The sequence below is a fragment of the Dipodomys spectabilis genome, unplaced genomic scaffold (assembly GCF_019054845.1).
Source record: "Dipodomys spectabilis isolate Male_0828 unplaced genomic scaffold, ASM1905484v1 ptg000576l, whole genome shotgun sequence".
NCBI lineage: Eukaryota > Metazoa > Chordata > Mammalia > Rodentia > Heteromyidae > Dipodomys > Dipodomys spectabilis.
The window spans coordinates 196,557-215,315 of record NW_024871253.1 but is presented as its reverse complement, the minus strand read 5'-3'; the positions used below and the strand labels follow the sequence as shown (position 1 = coordinate 215,315).

The 18,759-nt window shown below is 43.8% G+C and overlaps 1 protein-coding gene across 5 annotated transcripts in view; it reads left to right on the top strand.

Moving 5' to 3' along the window:
- Ndel1 (nudE neurodevelopment protein 1 like 1) overlaps positions 1-18,759 on the top strand; it is a 91,993-nt gene that overhangs the window by 33,096 nt on the left and 40,138 nt on the right. Inside the window, exons 8-10 of one of the 5 annotated variants that reach the window (XR_006146163.1) lie at positions 3,024-3,175; positions 10,294-10,364; positions 17,355-17,515. Coding sequence is in view for 4 of the 5 variants with exons in the window: in XM_042670789.1 (XP_042526723.1) it covers positions 3,024-3,175; positions 10,294-10,364; positions 10,604-10,731 (351 nt within the window). In the remaining variant the exon portion in view is untranslated. Of the gene's footprint in view, positions 1-3,023; positions 3,176-6,771; positions 6,807-10,293; positions 11,546-17,354; positions 17,516-18,759 lie in introns of those variants that run through there. The other 4 variants (XM_042670793.1, XM_042670789.1, XM_042670790.1 and 1 more) reach the window with 4 other exon arrangements.

The following is an 18,759-nucleotide window of genomic DNA, read 5'->3' as shown; positions in this document are numbered from 1 at the left end:
TATTTACAATATGATGTCTATAATACACATTATCACAAGATTACAAGAGAGGAGGGCCTGTGCTCTATATTTGTCCCACTTAACAAGTATTTTGGATATCTCATTCTTTTTTCTTCTTCTTGTTTTTTTTTTTTTTTTGATTGGTTGTGGGGCCTGTGTGCTGTCCCTCAGCTCTTCAGCTCAAGGCAAGCACTCTTAACACTTGATCCATAGTGTCACTTCTGGTTTTCTGGTGGTTTATTGTGCAGTTAAGATTCTGACAGACTTTTCTGCCTAGGCTGGATTTGAAACAGTGATCCTCAGATCTCAGCCTCCTGAGCAGCTAGGATTGTATGTGTGAGCTGTCAGTGCCCAGCTGGACATCTCATTCTTTAACTGTAACTCTTAATTTATGTTTTTGTCATAGTTGACTTGCATGTTTCCTGTTTTCCTAGCATTTAAAATCTTTGTTCTTGTTGAGGTAGAAGAAACACATTTTCTCTGCTTACTTTCCAGTTTTTCCTTCTGTCCCTCAATTCCATATTCATTTTCTAGATTCCTTCTTTGCTTTAGTACTATAAGTAATTTATTCAGAGGTGTTGGAGTTGTCCATTCCACTAAGGTGTCCCTAAGGTTTGGTGTGCTGTACCGACTATGCATATTTTCTACTTCTGTATGCACCTTTGTCAATTGCCTTGAACTAGAAGCCCCTTCCCCACTAGAATCCTCTTCCCAGGGCAAAATCAAGGCCATCTGGTTTAAACTTGATTTCCTCTATTATCTTCTGATATTACCTTCCTGCTATTACTCTCTAGCCTTTTCCTCCCTCCACCCCCCTTTCATTTTTTTGGTTGCTGTTATTGGGGCTTAAACTTAAAGGACCTCTTTTTTTCAGTTGGCTTTTTCACTTAAAGTGTGATCTACTGCTTGAGCTACACTTCATTTCTAGCTTTTTGCTGGTCAGATAAGAGCCTCTGGCCTGTCTGCCTAGGCTGACTTTGAGCCTTGACCCTCAGCTCTCAGTCTCCTGTATAGCTAGGATTATAGGTGTAAAACATTTGATGCCTCTTTTTTTTTAATGTAAAAAATAAAAAATAGAAGCAGTTGTTTCCTTTTATGCTACATTTCTCTTTAACCATTGTTCTCTCTCCCTCTTATGGCCAGGCCTTTTAAAGTCTGAATATATTGTTAGTATTTTGATTGCACATGTAATCCCCAGGCATTCTGACCTCTGCTCTGTTACCTGCTCCAGCCACTAAAAGTGCTTACTGCTGATCTCAGTGCTGACAGATCCAATGTGTGCTGTCCTTATTTTATGTGAAACATTCAACACCAACCTGTTTGTCTTCTCTGAGTTTTCCTTTCTTCTGCACCCCTGATACTGTTTCAGGGATGATCCCACTTTCTGTGCATTCCTCTTCATCTTCTTGTCTGCCCATTCTTTCAGTGTTGGTTTATTAAGAGTTTTTCCTTGCTTTTCTGATCTTCACAGGCATGATTTTATCTATCCCTGGGTGTGGATAGCTTCCAATTCTTAAAATTGTAGACTACCTTCTCCCCTTGAAAAGCTTTGTTGATGGCACCTCAAATATAACTTGTGCCTGCCTTGGGGTTAAAGCTCACACACATTTGAATGAATAGACAAGTCTCTTTATGGAAATAAGGAACTAGTGGTGCTCTGCCTGTTGTAGATAATTTACTACCACTGAACATTGCTCATTCAGGTCATTACCTACATTTGCTGGATTTCATTTATTTTATTTTCTGTCCTAGAGTTTGAACTCAGAGCCTGGATGCTGTCCCTGAGCTCTTTTGCTCAAGGCTAGTGCTCTACTACTTGAGTCACAGCTCTGCTTTTGGCTTTTTGGTGAATAATTGGAGATAAGAGGCTCACAAACTTCTCTGTCTGTGCTGGCTTTGAACCTCAGTCTTCAGATCTCATCCTCCTGAGTAGCTAGGATTACAGGCTTGAGCCACCAGCACCCAGGTGTTAAGAGTTTTTTTTTTTTTTTTTAATTGAAATGATGGAGGTAGGATGTCCATATGGAATCTCAAAGTGAAGTGTGTGTTAACTGTGGATTTTATTTATTTGTGCATTTCTAATCTTCTAATATTGTGGATAATAGAACCTGTCCCTCCCTTTGCTATATTTGATTGGGCAGAGTATTAATGGGAAAATGGGAGTTTGTAATACCCTTATGGGAGCAGATGAGAAATGCCTGTTTTTTGGGGGAGTTGGCACTTTGCAGTTGACATGGCAGGTGTAAAGTAAGGGCACTTGATTTGCAGGTAAGTGCCTAAGGTCCAGGCCCACTTACAGGCCAATTATTTAATTACAGACGGAGTGAGTATCAGGTAAACATTTTAAAGTGTGCTCTTAAAAAAGAAAATGGCTTTTTATTTCAAATGAGGGATTGTAAATGTTTAAATCTACTCTGATGCAGTGGATAAAACAAGAATCCATAAGAAGAATTTGCTGTATTTAAAAACATTCAAAGTGAGGTTTTTGGATTTTTTACAATGCTTGTTTCCTACACATTACACACGTACATACCAGTCCCAGCCTTACCATCAGACTACAAAATAACAAATAATGGATGATTGGTCTCTCCTCATACCGCTAAACTCACAAACACACTCACTTCCTCCCTCCCCATCTCTCTTCCTGTCTTCCCTCTCTTCCCTCACTCTTCTTCTCTCACTCCAACCCCAGCCAGTAGGCTACAACTTAACCATACCTCCACAAATAATAGATCTGGGATGTTTTTGTATCTACCTGTGTCATATCTTTCTTAGTTGTAAGGTGTGGCTAATTCCTTATCCTTCAGTAAACTGAGAGGAGTATGTAAAATCTCTGAGGTCATTAGAAAGGGAGTCAGCACAAACATCCCTTTTGTAATTAGAAAGAGGATTCATTATGGCTTATCTGCTGTTATCCTTCTGGAAAGTAAGGGTTAAGGCCTGATATAGACATGATTTGAAATGCAAATTTTCCTGTGTAGCTACTGTTTTGACAATCAAATCATTTCTTTTTTCTTTCATAGGCTTTAGAATCCAAATTAGCAGCTTGCAGGAATTTTGCAAAGGACCAAGCATCACGAAAATCCTATATTTCAGGGAACGTTAACTGTGGGGTGATGAATAGCAATGGCACAAAGTTCTCTCGATCAGGACACACGTCCTTCTTTGACAAAGGGTAAGTACTGGACTTTCTGAGTGATTATTTTAGAGTAGTAACACTGCAGATTATTAGGTTAGATTACTGAAGTCTTGAGAAGGTAAACTCACTTTGATAAACTTACCTGAAGCTTGTTCTTGGAGTCTAGAGATGGTAAACTCAGCTTGATAAACTTACCTGAAGCTTGTTCTCATTCAAATCTTGGGGGGCAGACATCTGTTATTGTGTTATTGCCTTCTGGTCTCTGTGGAGTCTGTTGCCCAGGCATCTGGAGTTTGCAGTAGTGCTGGGCTTGGGAGAGCCTCAGGGCTTTGATGTGGCCTGTCCTCTCCAGGGACACTGTTCTCCTGGGAGACTTTGTCAGCAGATCTTTTTAAAGATTATTTATATGCAATTATGTACAGTATATGCAGACTTAAGTCTTTTATCTGAAAATTTTAGAAAAACATAAAGCCCTTGAAGTATCTAGACTTGGATCAAATACAGTTGAGAAAAGAATAAACTTCTGTAGGAAGTGAAAGCTTCTTGTGAGAATTGAAATAAACAAAAAGTCTCAAGATAAGAACAATGGTATAGTCTTAATAGAGCATTTCCTTTGGTATGGAAGTATGTGAAGCAGAAAGTAGCTCTTCTGTCTTCACAGTTTTTTGCATTCTTTTTTTTTTTTGGTTGTTGTGGGGCTTGAACTCTGGGCTGGGCACTGTCCTGAGCTCTTCAGCTTAAGGCTAGCCACAGCGCCACTTCTGGTTTTCTGGTGATTAATTGGAGATAAAAGTCTCATGGACGCTTCTGTCTGGGCTGTCTTTGAACCGGATCCTCACATCTCAGCCTCCTGAGCAGTTAGGATTGATTACAGGTGTGTGCCACTAGTGCCAGGCTAGGATTTTGCATTCTTAAGTTATTCTTAAGTATGTAGTCATATTTAATGCATCTACTGTAAGCTTTTTTTTTTTAAACACATTTATGAGGTTATACTTGAAATATTGCTCTGCCATATGTCATGACTTTCCTTGCCAGTCTCTACCTGATTAGTGTATAGCTATCCCCTTGTTACAGGCATGACTTTTTTTTTTTTTTTTTTTTTGAGGGCTTGGATTCAGGGTCTGAGTGCTGTCCCTTAGCTTTTCCTCTCAAGGCTGGTGTTCTACAACTCTAGCAACATCTTCACTTTGGACTTTTTGCTGGTTAACTGGGGATGAGTTTCATAGACTTGCCTGGGCTGGCTTCAACCCACACTCCTGAGTAGCTAGGATTACAGGTGTGAGCCACCAGCACCCAGTGCTATCTTATTACAGGGAAGCAGTTAGGACTTGTAACCTGGAGATGCTGACCATGCAACTTCAGGTAGCTGTTACTGGACTAGCAACTGAGGCACCCATGACGTCTTGCCATCTCTGTCTTGTGAGTCACAGACAGTTCTTTCTTGTTTTTCTGTGTAAACAATGGTGGACAATTATAGAAAATTCCACAATATCTTAAGCTTGTTTTTTTTTGTGGTCCTCTATAATTATGGTTTGTTTGGAAGGACCAGATCTATGTACCGTTCACTCTTACAAAGTGTGTCTTACTGTTTCTCCTTATAGTGGGATGCTCTGGTTTGTCTTTGTACTTTGACACTTCTATCCTGAACTATACACTTTTCATTAAGGTCATTCTACTAAAACACATTCTAAAATATCAATGTATAAAATAAGTAGAATTTTACTCTTTGGGGTTCCTCAGGTGGAATAAGTATAAATTTAATTTTCTACAGGCTTAAGGGTTTCAGGCAAACTTGGCAGTGTTCCTGTTTTTGTACATGGAAAATGGGTAGCGGGGGGCTGGGAAGGTGGCTCAGTGGTAGAGCGCTTGCCTTGCATGCCTGAGGCCCTGGGTTCGATTCCTCAGCACCACATAAACAGAAAAAGCCGGAAGTGGCGCTGTGGCTCCAGTGGTAGAGCAGTAGCCTTGAGCTGAAGAGCTGAGGGACAGCGCCCAGACCCAGAGTTCAGGCCCCATGGCCAGCAAAAAAAGGAAAATGGGTAGTGGCACATAGAATGGGTAGAGTAGCCCTATCCCCCAAATGATGCAGAGAAAAATCTAGGGAAAATCTTCAAGAGTATTAGAAGCAGTATGTCTGTTTTTTCCTGAAACTTGTCTTTACCTTCAGTAGAGTAGTTATTAGTCTGTCTCTACAATCTCATTTCTTGGTGGGACTTGGGCATCTTGTGACATGAGAAAAGGCATAAACTAGACTTGGCTTGGTGAGCAGGAGTCTTTGAGCATGGAATGTGCTTCTGATGTTTATGACCATCAGGGCTCATTGAGCCTGCCTTCCACCTGCCTCCCATTAGAGAGCAGGCATGGTCCCTGTAAGCACCTGCTGTTGGGAATGGCTGAAACCAGAGTAGCCTTGGGCTCGCTGCCTGCAGCCCTTCCCCAGGCAGCCTAGAGGTAGGGTGGCTAGTACTTTTGAACAGATCTGAAAAAAGTGCATCCTGATAGAACCAGGTATTTGGATTTGATTTTCATTTGTACAAATTTAATGATGTATTGCTTCTACCAAGAATGGAATATGCTTTTACAGACTAGCCCTTGGACAACAAAGCATTTAGCTTATCAGACAGTAGATTGTGTATGCACACTAAAGAACCTTTATTTAGCTGCCACATTCCTGAGGAAGTTCTTTTGTGGGTTCATGGTGTTTCTACTTCCTCATTGCTTTTCTTCTCTTTTGTCTTTTTTCAGTCTGCTTGGCTTTTTACTTCTAGCCTTTCTTTTTCTCACTTTGCAAAAGGAAGAGGGCAGCCATCTCAATCCTCAGGTCCGTTATTAAATCTGGCTGGTTTAAAAAAAAAAAAAGAATCGGGCTGGGAAAGTGGCTCAGTGGTGGAGTGCTTGCCTTGCATGTATGAGGTCCTGGCTTCGATTCCTCAGTACCACATAAGCAGAAAAAGCTGGAAGTGGTGCTGTAGTTCCAAGTGGTAGAGTGCTTGCCTTGAATTGAAGAGCTGAGGGACAGTGCCCAGGCCCAGAGTTCAGGCCCCCATGACTGACCAAAAAAAAAGCAGCCAATCTTTGTAGGAGTGTAGAAGGACGGCTTGTCATTCCAGCATGCTGCTCCCCTCTCTCTACTGAAGAGGTGCTGGTAGCTCCATCACCAGCCTACTAGTGTGGGGTGAGCATGTCCCTCCACCTTCATCTCCCATAGTCTTTGCGTGCAGTGAAGCCCTACCATGTAAAACTGCAGCTAAACCAGATGCATTGCTTTATGAGATTAAGTTCCAATTGTTTGAGGGCTTCTTGGAGCCACGATTTTATCTAGTCTAGGATCACACTGCTAGTTTCTCAAAGACTGCCGTTTCTACTTGGATTTGTTCCTCCCACCACTCCTAACTCTGCTCTTTATGCCCCCTGAAAGTCTACAGAGTTCATGTGTGATATGGTCACTTAAATTTGTTGTAAGATTAGACAATCCTTTTTTCTCCACAACTTTAGCTTTTATGTATCACTTGCTCTGTTTTTGCAAGCCAGTCTTATTTCCTTCAGGTGGTGTGGAGGTGGGCATGGACTAATTTTAAGGCATGATGTGAAAATTGTATTATTGTTTAATATTTTTTCCTTTTTTTTATTAGGCAAGAAAAAGTCATATTTCCCACGTTGTTCATGGGTAACTGAATGTTTGCTGTGCTTTCTTCCTCTCTTTCTTAATCATGGTGTGGAAGAGACATTAACAAACTGGTTTAACTAACTGCTTGGGCTGACTCAGCTTTAACTGACTTACAGACCATGAGTGAGTCTCTGAGATCCTGTCTCACTTGACTGTCTACCATTACTGTTAGTTCAGCTGTGCAGAACCACACCATACCAGTGGTTTGGTATGGTGACATTTGCCCCATGTCTTAGCTACCTGGGAGGCTGAGTAAAGCCAGAAGATTAGCTTGAGCCCAGGAGTTCAGGACCAGCTTTGAACCCAGTGAAACCCTGCCTCTACCAAACCAAACCAGACAGTGAACTCGCTGGTCCTGGGTGGCTGCTCGACTCCCTGGTTGCACTTCCCATGTAGCGTAGGGTGGGCTGACTGCCAGGCCCTAGGATCCCATTTCACTATCTTCATGGAGAATGGGCTCCTCCTGTCCTCCAATTGTTTGTTTTCTCAAACCAGGCACTAATGATAATGGACTCCCCTGCCACTGTGTCTGTTCTTGTATTCCTAGATTAAACTAGGATTAGACTGTAATGGGAGATGGGTCATGTGTAAGATCAGTTCTATGATTCAGAACTGCTTTTCAGTTAGCAAGCTCCTGCTTGGAGTTCTATTTATCCTTGTGGGCTCTGGTGTGTCCTCTCCTCTTCTGTGTTTGTGAGCTGCCTTTGTTTTCTACTGCCCTCTCATGTGTACTGACTTTGCTTCCTTGGCAGACTAGTTTCCTTCCTTTATCTCTGTTGTGTTAGATATATTGTTTTCCTGATTTCTGAATGCACATGGACTCTTCTTCCATTCACTACTTCTGTTGCCATTTTACATTGGCTGTAGCACCTTTTTCTTAGCTGGAACCTGTACTTTTCCTTAACTAGATGAATTGTACAGGTTTGAACACTTTTGCATATAACTAATTTCCAGGGCTGTCTCTCCATTCCTGCCTCCATTCAGTCCTCTGGGGTCCATGGGATATGATTCTTGGGCTCTTTGGCTCTTCTGGGCACATATGGAGGTGTTTCTTCTCTCAGGAATCTTTTCCCACTGCAGATTTTTGATTGAAAATTCCACCTGTAGGTTAGCTTTTCTTCTCCCTCTGGCTTTAACTTCCCACTTCTTGATTCAGAAAAGTGCTAGGTAAGACCTGGCAGGTTGTCCTCTTTCTACTAGCTTCCCTCCCAAGTCAAGGGTTGCATCTATATCCACAGAGACTAAGCTTACCCTTGTGTGTTCCTGGCCATGCTGCTTATGGTCCTCTGCTATCGCTGATCACTGGGAGTATAAAAGTGGCTGCCCGCTGAGGGCTGCCAAGTGCCCTGGGCATCTGGAGGCAGGCTGTGGGCTTGACTTCCCTACCCAACAACTCACTGGGTGAGCTTGGGTTACTGCCTGGGCCCCCCCTTGTTTTTTATTTTTTTAGCTCTGTAACAATGGAGATGAACTTGATGTTCCTTAAAAGTTTATCTAACTTGAAAATACTATACCTGCAAGTGGAGCTACCCTGTGCTTGCTGCTTTTGCACACTTTGTTGGACTAGGTGGCAAAATAGTGGCATCTGATAGTACTCCCTGTCTGCTGAGATTTGGGGGTTGTTTGCAGCACAGCTTCCCCTGTCATAACACTGTGAGGCCAGACAGTTGAGATTCATGTTGCATGTGTAGTTCTTCTGGGAATTTCTAGAAGCAGGCACTGGAAACTCTGGGACTAGACAGATGAAGGATAAATGGGGCTTTGGAGCTTATTAGGTGATAACTACAGTGGCAGGTAGGATGTGGCCCAGGCGTATAGCTCTGAGAAATAAGGAAGGATGATTTAAAGTTTTCAAACATTAAGGGCTCAAAATCCTATCCCAGGAAAAGGGGAAATCTAGGTTGAACAAGCTGCAAAGGACAGATGACATATTACAGCTTCCTTGCCTGTGCTCTTGGCCCTGATTTTATGCATGAAATCTGGACTGTGCTTACTTTCTTGGAATGTGAACTCTGTCTCTTCAAAGTATTATATGCCACGTATCTCTGCATGCTCATTTCTGTATATGATTACAGACTTCTTCAACCTACAGAGCTGTGTTTTGCAGGGAATGCCCAGCTTCTCTTTTTGTTTTCTTGAGAGTCTCTCTCTCCATGAGTTAATATTCAGCTACCTGGGCCCCTCCATGACCAATGGGGTGACAGTGACAGGCAAGTTGGCTGTGTCTCCCAAACTGCTAGTGCAACAGATTCTTTTAGGAAGGCTACAGGCAGGAAGGCGCTCCACCTCTCTTTCCTTCCCTCCCTCCTCGCTTCCTGTAACTGTGCTGCCAAGCGCAGTGGCTGGGGCTTGCCATCTTGCTGGGTGTGCATGGATGCTAAGTATGGGGCTGAGCTGAAAAAAGGCAAAACAACTCCTACCCATCTGTCTTGGCTTGCTAAGCAATTCTTTAAAAAGTTATTTTTCTCCCTTATTAACATATTTATATTATAAGAGGTCTGGAAAATAATAAATTATAAGTAGTGAACAATTTACCCACAATCCAGAGGGAAGAAAAGTAACTACTGTTAAGTTTTCCTCCTATGATACACACATACACGTTACTAACAATATGTGTTTAAACATATATGTGTGTGTATATATATATATATATATATATATATAGAAATAGAATCTGTGCATTCTATATTCATATATATGTGTGTGTATCTATGTGTATATATATTTATATATATACATTCTAGACATAGGTACATAGACAGTGACACCTATGTAGCACTTTAGTATGGAATCTAGGATATATACTTCATACTTTTTCTTCATATCACTTGGATATACACAGTTGGGTAGCTGCTGCTTTTTTGATGTAGTATTTCAGAACATTCTGAGTATTTTCCTATGCTATTAAAAGCTACATGGAATGTTTGTTTTTTTGGTGCCATCCTGGTGCTTGAACTCAGGACTTGGGGCTGTCCCTGAGGTTCTTTTGCTCAAGGCCAGTGCTCTACTACTTGAGCCACAGCTTGCTCTCTCTTTTTTTAAAGTACTTTATTTGCTCCAGTTGGCTTTGAATTGCTATCCTCAGATTTCAGCCTCCTGAGTAGCTAGTAGGTGTGAGCCACTGGCACCTGTATTTTTTATGGTTATATTTATATTTTGCCATTTTGTTATACAATTACTTATTTAACTAGGTCCCTATGCCAGCTTTTAGACTTGGTCTATGGGAGAAAAATATTAGTGCTGCAGCTCCAGTAGCCAGTGTGATGAAGTTGCTTAGTTGGTCGTGGTACCTCAGGACTGCGAACCTCCCATTTTCTAACCTGTGCTTTCTGCGCAGCTGCTCATTCCTCATGCGATCAGGTTTCTACTGTGGATCAGGAAGAGGATGAATTATAGAAAGCAGATGAATTTGATTGTGGTTTGTAGAGTGATCTAAAATGTTTTCTCTTTCTTTTTCCCTTCCTCCCTCTCTGGTCCACCCCCACAGGGCAGTAAACGGCTTTGATCCAGCTTCTCCTCCTCCTGGTCTGGGCTCTTCACGCCCCTCATCAGCACCGGGTATGCTGCCTCTCAGTGTGTGAGTGCCCAGCCTCCAGGTGGGGGCCCCCCCGCCCTTCTCTAACAGCCCAGGACACCCATGCCTCGCCCTTTGGTGCCTGGGCCCAGCCCTGTGCCCCTCCGTCTGCCTCCCCACAGTTGGCAGAGGGCAGGCTGCATGCAGCGGCGGCTGCTGGGCCCTGCTCAGCCCTAGGACTCTGCGCGATATCAATACTGGCTATTTTCTCTTCTTGCCGTAGTGCCGTTGGTTTCACATGATTGCACTTTTGTGGGTCACAAGGTGATACATGTGTGTATTACTTGGTCATTGGATGCAGAAGTACCCGTTCATCACACCTGCCTCATAGCCCCCACTCTGCTGTGCTGATAGGATTTAGTTGTGTTTAGGACATTACAGATCTTCTAGAACTTCTCCCCCAATCAGGTTGACGTGTGCCCTTCTAAGCTCCTACCCAAACATCTTCAGTGCTCATAATCATGTGCCCCCCCCCCCCCCCCCCAGCTCCACCCCTGCCGTTTGAGCCTGTTTTTGGCGAAGAGTCAGGAAGGTCACTGAATTCGGGAACATTGTCTGCACCTTCTCATTTTACGTAAGCAGTTTCCATTCCATGGGATTGCCTCCCAAAGCAGCGAGATGCAGCACTGCTGCAGGTGGCAGCAGCCTCCAGGGCTGGGCACACCCAGGCTACACCTCTGTGCTGTCTCCTCCTCCTCCTCGTGCCTCAGACTCAGGGGAGGTGGTGGCAACATCCCCACCAGCTTTCCAGTCCTTCAGTTCAGCGACATCATCAGAGCATTTTTGTTTTCTCTTCTGAAGGTCTGTCCATTGCACTGGGGAAAGGTTGAGGGGCCTGATTCTGGGGGCTAGCCCATGCCAGCTTCTGGGGGCAGACTGACCAAAAGTGGTTGTCCCTTGCATCCTTTGATTGCTCTCATGCTGCACTTACTGTTTACATTTGTTTTATTGTACATAGGTTTGTAAACATTATTGCCTAAGATATTTGTATATAACTTGGGCTTTGTAGCTTTTATTTATTCAGAACTCATATGGCATGTTAATGACTTATGATGGTGTCCTACTTTGGGCAGCTGTATAGGTTCATCATGTGGCTAAAAAAATACTTCCCCTCCGAAAGAAAATCTTTTAATGTGTAAACAATAAATTTCACAGAAAATAATGATTGAGGTTGCTTTATTGGGTCTCTGCCATCCTGAGAAGAGCTTGAGCATACAAAGCCAGGTTCAAGTGTCGTCTTCATGCGGTGTGCGGATGGACGGCAGCTGTGGAGTGGGGCGAGACTCAGGTGATCTTGGCAGATGGCTTATGCACTGAGCAGGCGTGCGTGTGCCAATCTGTGAGCCATATGTTTTCAGCTTTGTATGATTTCCAGGGGCAGCTTTGTTGAGCCCAGGCCTATACAAAAGCCTGGGGGAAGGACTAGAACTTGGAGAGAGCTTCCAGGGACAGATGGGGAGCTGGTCCTCCAGTTGTGCTGCATACAACAGTGGGTGACCACTGTTGTGCTGGGATTTGAGTTCACATGGAGTTGATCTCTCATGTTGCTCTCCTACAAATGAGAGACAATGCCCGGTGCCAAGACACCTGAAGTGGGTATGAGTGCATCAGATTATTAACGCACCTACAGCAGCATAAACTGAGAGTAGGTTTATAGTTTTGAAAAATGTAAACGAATGAAAAGCCAAGATTCCTAAGCAAATAAGGAACTAAGTCGGGATACACTCACGTTTCTTCTGTCTGCTAGTGGATGGACAGGAATGTCTGCTGTTACTGGTCCTGGACATTTTGTCCTGGGCCAACTCTCCTGGAGCCTTCTGCCACACTGTGCACTGGGCCAGCTGCTTTAAGTCTTTAAAGGAGGATTAGATCAGAGGTAAATTCAAATCTAAAACATTGTAAGTAGAGCTCCTTTGGTAAAAGCAAGAACGAAGTTGAGAGCTCTGAGTCCTTTTCCTTGGCTCTGAGTGACTTCTTAGATTCTTGTTAGCTGCAGCATTGCTGGGCTCATCCTGACAATTCTGCCAGTTGCTAGGATCAGTGGGTTGCTGGCTGGAGGAGACCCTAGCTACAGCAGTCACGAGTCATTCACAGGATGTATCCCCTGCTCTGTGTCCAGAAGAACACGGGGTCCCAGAAAGCAGTGGTATGCTGTCATCTTCCACTCCCCCCATGAGCAGGTCTTCACTGTTTTATTTTCAACTGTCAGTTTTTTATAACTTCTTTTTTTTATTATAAAGGTCATGTGTATAGAGAGGTTAAAGTTTCGTAAGTCAGGTAATGAGTGCATTTCTTTTTGACTGTCACCTCCTCCGTTGCTCTCTCCCAGTTTTTCCCTCCTGTCTCCACCCACAGTTCTATAGTTCATTTTCAGCATAGTGTCTGAGTACCTCTGTTACATTTATTCACCCTTTGTCCATTTCTTTGCCTCCCCTTACCCGTATTCTCTCCCCCCAGACAGATAAACAAGACAAAAAGGAAAAAGAACCTCGCTTCCATTTCCTGCAGTTCATTTCAATAAATATTTTGACAGATGCACACAGGCATTGCACCTTTGTGTTCTACTTGTAAAAGTATTCTCTTTGGTCTAGCTGTGTGTGAAAGCCTGAGTCCTGTATAATTGATCATATCTGGGTGTATTTTTTTATTTTTTTAATAAGTGTTTTATTGTGAAAATACCATACAGAGAGGTTACAATCACATGAGCAAGGTAATGAGTACATTTCTTATCAAGCATTGTGGCCTCCTCCTTTGTTCTGGGTGTATTTTAGATTGAGCTTTTGTATATGAGGAAAAACATGCTGTTTGTCTTTCTGAGCTTGGCTTACCTCATTTAACATGATTTCTTCTCAGACCAACCATTTCCCTGAAAATGACTTTCAAATTTTTAAATATATAATTTTATTGCTATGAAGTGTTATACAGGGGCTGGGAAAGTGGCTCAGTGGTAGAGTGCTTGCCTTGCATGCATGAGGTCCTGGCTTTGATTCCTTAACACCACTTATGCAGAAAAGGCTGGAAGTGGCACTGTGGCTCAAGTGATAGAGTGCTAGCCTTGAGCTGAAGAGCGGAAGGACAGTGCCCAGGCCCAGAGTTCAGGCCCCATGACTGACAAAAAAAATTAACACAAAATGTACTCACTGTGTTAGTTTCCAAACTCTACTTTTGTCACTGGCAAAACCTCTTCAACATCTGGCAAGACTAAATATTGTAAATTAGGATTCATCTGTCTCAAAATTAACATGTATAGATGCCAGAGACAAAAACTCATACACCATAAACCCACTTCTCCTCCTCCTGCCTGAGCAAGTATAAGTACCCGTGTACTACTCAGAAGTGGTATCATCCCATTTCCAAAAGGCAAAATTTCATAATGAATTTTTTATTTTTTTGGGGTCTGGTCGTGGGGCCTGAACTCTGGGCCTGGGTGCTGTCCCTGAGCTCTTCAGCTCAAGGCTAGCACTCTACCACTTGAGCCACAGCGCCACTTCCGGCTTTTTTCTTTTTGCTTATGTGGTGCTGAGGAATCGAACCCAGGGCTTCATGCATGCAAGGCAAGCGCTCTACCACTGAGCCACCTTCCCAGCCCCTTCATTATGAATTTTAACAAAACATCAACAAAATTATTTTACTACCTCTACTTTTAACATACCTTGTGTACTTTAAACATCTAGAGAGAACAGATGTTTCAAAGGACTTAATTGTTAACTGTACACATAATAATGTTGGATAAACCACATGTATGTAACAATGGTTCTATCTGAAAGTGTATTCTAAGCAGGAACATTTAAGGCCAGAGCCTTTCATTCCTTTTTACCCCCTTTCCAGTGTCACATTGATATAGGTATATAGGATATATAGGATGTTATACTTTTGCTTCTAAAGTCCTTTTCAGAACACAGCCTTTCATAATGTGTTAGTTTACTAACTCCACTTTGGTCATACATGGCAACCTCTTTAATACCTAAAGACTAGATACTATAAAATTAGGACTCATTTGTCTAAACCCTATACGCAGTACAGCAAAGTTAATGAAATGTACACAACATATGGGATCAGGGATAAGCTGAAAATTTATCACACTAATAAAATACTTTTGCAGCAGTTTCTTTTCTGTCACCTTCCTCAACATGGACATGGATAAAAAGTACACTGCCCACAGAGCTGGTTTAACAACTCCATTTCTGAATACAGTGTTCCCCAAGTTTTACAAAGCTATTTACAGAGTTATTCTACTTCTATTTTTAAGTACACCAAGCACTTTTAAATACCTAGGACTGGCTATTTCATATGCGAACTTGCTTGCTGTGCTCCCAGCACTGGTAAATAAAATTGCACTGCGCAGCAGTGGTTATGATCTGAGGTGGCTTGTAAATATGGCCATTTTGGCCCTGGGTTATTCCCTCCTTAATTTCTTCTTTCTGCCTTCAAACTAGTGGAAAAGTCCAGGGACATGTAATGCTCAGAGATAGTTGAGCAAATTCGTTTGAGCAAATGTCATTTACAGAGGAAAAGCTTCCTATGACATTTCAACATAAAGGACACAATGTGGTAATTTTACGACTTTGTCACACACTGGCAACCTTACTTTAATATCTAGAGACTAGCTCTTGTGAAATTTGGACTTTGTCCATTCTATATATACTATATATACACAGCAAACCAAAACGCACAGTACAGAAAAAAATGGCATCTGAGGATGTTAATAAGATAGGAACACACTAGCATATTACCTATTACTACTATTACCTGTTGTTCCCCACTGAAAAAGTACAGGCAGTACTTGCCATTCTATTCACAGAGGTGGTCTCCCCATTCCATTCCTAAAGTTTCATGTGAATATTAGCAATAAGGTATCTAACTTTACAACCTCTACATTTAACATATGTTGATACTTTTTTTTTGTCTGGTGTGGGGCTTGGACTCAGGGCCTGGGTGCTGTCCCTTAGGTCTTTTGTTCAAGAGCTCCACTTCTAGTTTTTGAGTGGTTAATTGGAGATCTGATGGGGACGACTCCTGCCCGGGCTGGCTTTGAACCGTGATCCTCAGATCTCAGCCTCCTGAGCAGCTAGGATTACAGGCGTGAGCCACGGGCGGCGCTGTGGCTCCAAGTAGTAAAGCAACCAGCCCTGAGCAAGAGAGCTCGGGAACAGCGCGCCGGCCCCGAGTTCAAGTCCCACGCCAGGCATCCCCCCCCCCCCCCCCTACAAGCAGCCGCCAGACCCCGCGGTATTACTCCACGGTTCCTCCGGGACACGGGCCCAACGGCCCCCGGGCCGCCGACCGTTGCACCCGCTCACCTTCCAGGGCCGTTAGGGCCTTCCTCTGTCCCCGTGGCGGGTGGAGGCAGGGAGGGCACCCGAGGCCCGGGATCGGCGGGCTCCGGGCCTGGAGTGCTAGTGCCCGCCTTCCCCGCCCTCCAGCCCCCGAAGGCCGGGCCCTGGTAGAGCCAGGTAGAGCTCATCTCTCTCAACGTTGGAGGCCGAGCTCAGGATGCGGCGGGAACATTGCTGTTCAGTGTCCTCCGAAGTTTCGTCGAGGATTGTTCTTTCTCTTGCTGGGCCAGCCACTGGCGGTCATGGCAGACCCAGGGCTGATGTCCCCCAGCGGGGGCTGTGTCCCCGGTGTCGTGATCTGCAGGTGGTGAAACATGGCCTCTTGCCTCCCTCCCCAAACACCTTCCTGCAGGAGGAGAGCCAGTGTGCTGCTTCCTTTCAAGCCTGAGTGGTCACATAGTTACCCACCAACTCAACTCAGCCCGGAGCCTGGTGCCTACGCTGGAGCTTGAATTGTGCAAAGTCCATGAGCACTGCGTAGAAGTGGCTGAGCTGCCTTTCCTGTTGGCTGACGCAGGACCGTGTGCCTAGGGTTGGCCTTGCCTGCCCCTGTACACTAGCTCAGAGCAAAGCCAGAACTGGAAGCAGGCCCAGCATCCTTTTCTACTGTGCCTCTCCCACCTGCCCCTCAGGAGATGAGCAGAGTTTGAAAGATTAGAAGTGATGAGCTGTGGCAAGCTGTGGCCTCAGCATAGCTTTGTTTAGGAGGAATTCTGCTCCCCAGTCCCCTTTCCTCTCCCCTTTCCTCTCAACATGGAGAGGTTACACCTCTAGAGGTGTAATTAGCTGAGCCAGAGTGGAAGCTGGCCCTTCCAGGAGGTAGTTGAGGTGGGGATCACCATGCAGTTAGTTCACTCCCTCCTCGATTACAGCTGAGCAAGCAGCATGGCAGCTGGAAGAGAACATGCCAGAAACTGGACGGGAGCCTAGCAGTAGTTTTCACTGTTGGCCCAGAAGATAAGCATTTGAGTGTTTTTGGATTGTTTTCTTCTATTTTTCCCCAAAGTTAAATGAGTTTGAAACGTAAGCTTGGTCTTAAGAAGAGATGTTATTTGATTCATTACTAACAATGAGTAGGGAGAAAGGAGTTACCTTTATAAGTAATTTTATGTCTGAAGTCTTTATCTGAAAAGTGGCCCCATGAATATTAAAAATGTATATATAATACAGGAGGTTTGTTTTTTTTTGGGGGGGAGAGTCAGTTGTGGGGCTTGAACTCAGGGCTTGGTTGCTGTCTCTCAACTCTATTGCTGAAGGCTAGCACTTTGAGCCACAGCTCCGTTTCCAGTTTTGATGTTTTATTGGAGGTAAGAGTCTCTCACACTTTGAGCCACAGCTCCATTTCGTTTTCTGATGGTTTATTGGAGATAAGAGTCTCACAGACTTTGCTGCCCAGGCTGGCTTTGAACCATGATCCTCACATGTCAGCTTCCTGAGTAGCTAGGATTATAGGCATGGAGTAAAGACATAACGGTATTTATGAATAGAACAGACTTCTTTTACAGGTGCATAGGAAGAGGCCAATTTGAAAGAACAAATGTGAAAGTGCTTGTGTTGGGGCCGGATGGGATTGTGGTGTGACTATGATTTGGAATTGGTCTTGGTCATGCTATGCCATCCTGCTGTCTGCATTCACAGGCGTTCTGCTAGCATCTCCCGCCTGCCCTTGGGAAGCCTCTGCTGAGCCAGTTGTGATACACATGGGCCTGTTTGCCTGCAGTCTCCACTGACACACAATGCGGAGATTCTTTATGGACTTGTGTTTTCAGCAGGAGGCCTGGAAGGAGGAAGGGCTCTAGGTAAAGTTGAATGGCTGAAAAAAAAAAAAAAAAGCCTGGGTAGTAGGTTTTCTAGTACATATTTGAGTAAAGATGTAGAAACTGCTGCTCCTATCAGTAGAGGGTGGAGCTAAGAAACCCTTGTTTTGCTTCCAAAGAGATGATTGTTTTAATTAGGAGATACCATTCATCCCATTGTCGCCTATAATCTAGGGACAGGAGCTCTTCTACTTCACTGATCATCTTGGGTTTTGAATGAATCTAACAATGTGACGTAAACTTTAAAAACTTTTTTTTTTGGGTCCGGTCGTGGGGCCTGAACTCTGGGCCTGGGTGCTGTCCCTCAGCTCTTCAGCTCAAGGCTAGCGCTCTACCACTTGAGCCACAGTGCCACTTCCGGCTTTTTTCTTTTTGCTTATGTGGTGCTGAGGAATCGAACTAAGGGCCTTAGGCATGCAAGGCAAGTGCTTACCACTGAGCCACCTTCCCAGCCCATTTAAAAACTCTTACCTCTAGGATAATATACCCCATGATCGTTAGAACAAATAGGCTAAACTAAACTTTAATGAAACAAATGTCAGTATTCAATGGCAGAGAATGATCAGGATAATGCCCCATTAATAACGAGACAGGAAGTGACCGATGGGCAGAGCACAAACCAGAACATGCGAGCTGGTACTTTATTATTTTAAATGAACTGAAATGGGAAGAATGCAAGTGATTTAATTTTGTGGATTCTACACTCTTCTCTCAAGTTACCCAACTTCATTTTTAAAGAAATCAGCTGAAGTAGTAACATGGACTTCCAAAGCTTTTCTGTGTGTGTGTGTGACTTAAATGGGTGAGGAAAGTGCAGGAATGGGTGAGTCCTAGAGCTTTTCTTCCCATCTTGACATGGACACATTTGTCCCTTGGCCACAGTGGCTGTAGGGGAGGGTCAGTCATAACCAGAGACTAGCTTGCCTTTAGAAAGCATAATTCATGGCCAATGTTCCCAGGAAAGCTGGTGTCAGGAAGAAATTAAAGGGCTTTACAATCTTTTTTAATGATATGGAAATGCATCTGCAGGCTAGTTGGGGAGAGATAGCTATTAGTCCCTTGGACTATCTGCATTTCTTCTTTGTGCTATTCCTGAGGCTTTGAATTCAAGCCTGGGTGCTGTCCCTGAGCTTTTTCACTTAGGGCTAGCAATCTACCTCTTGAGCCCACTGCTCTACTTCTGGCTTTTTTGGGTAGAGAGTTACAGGTTTTCCTGTTTGGTCTGG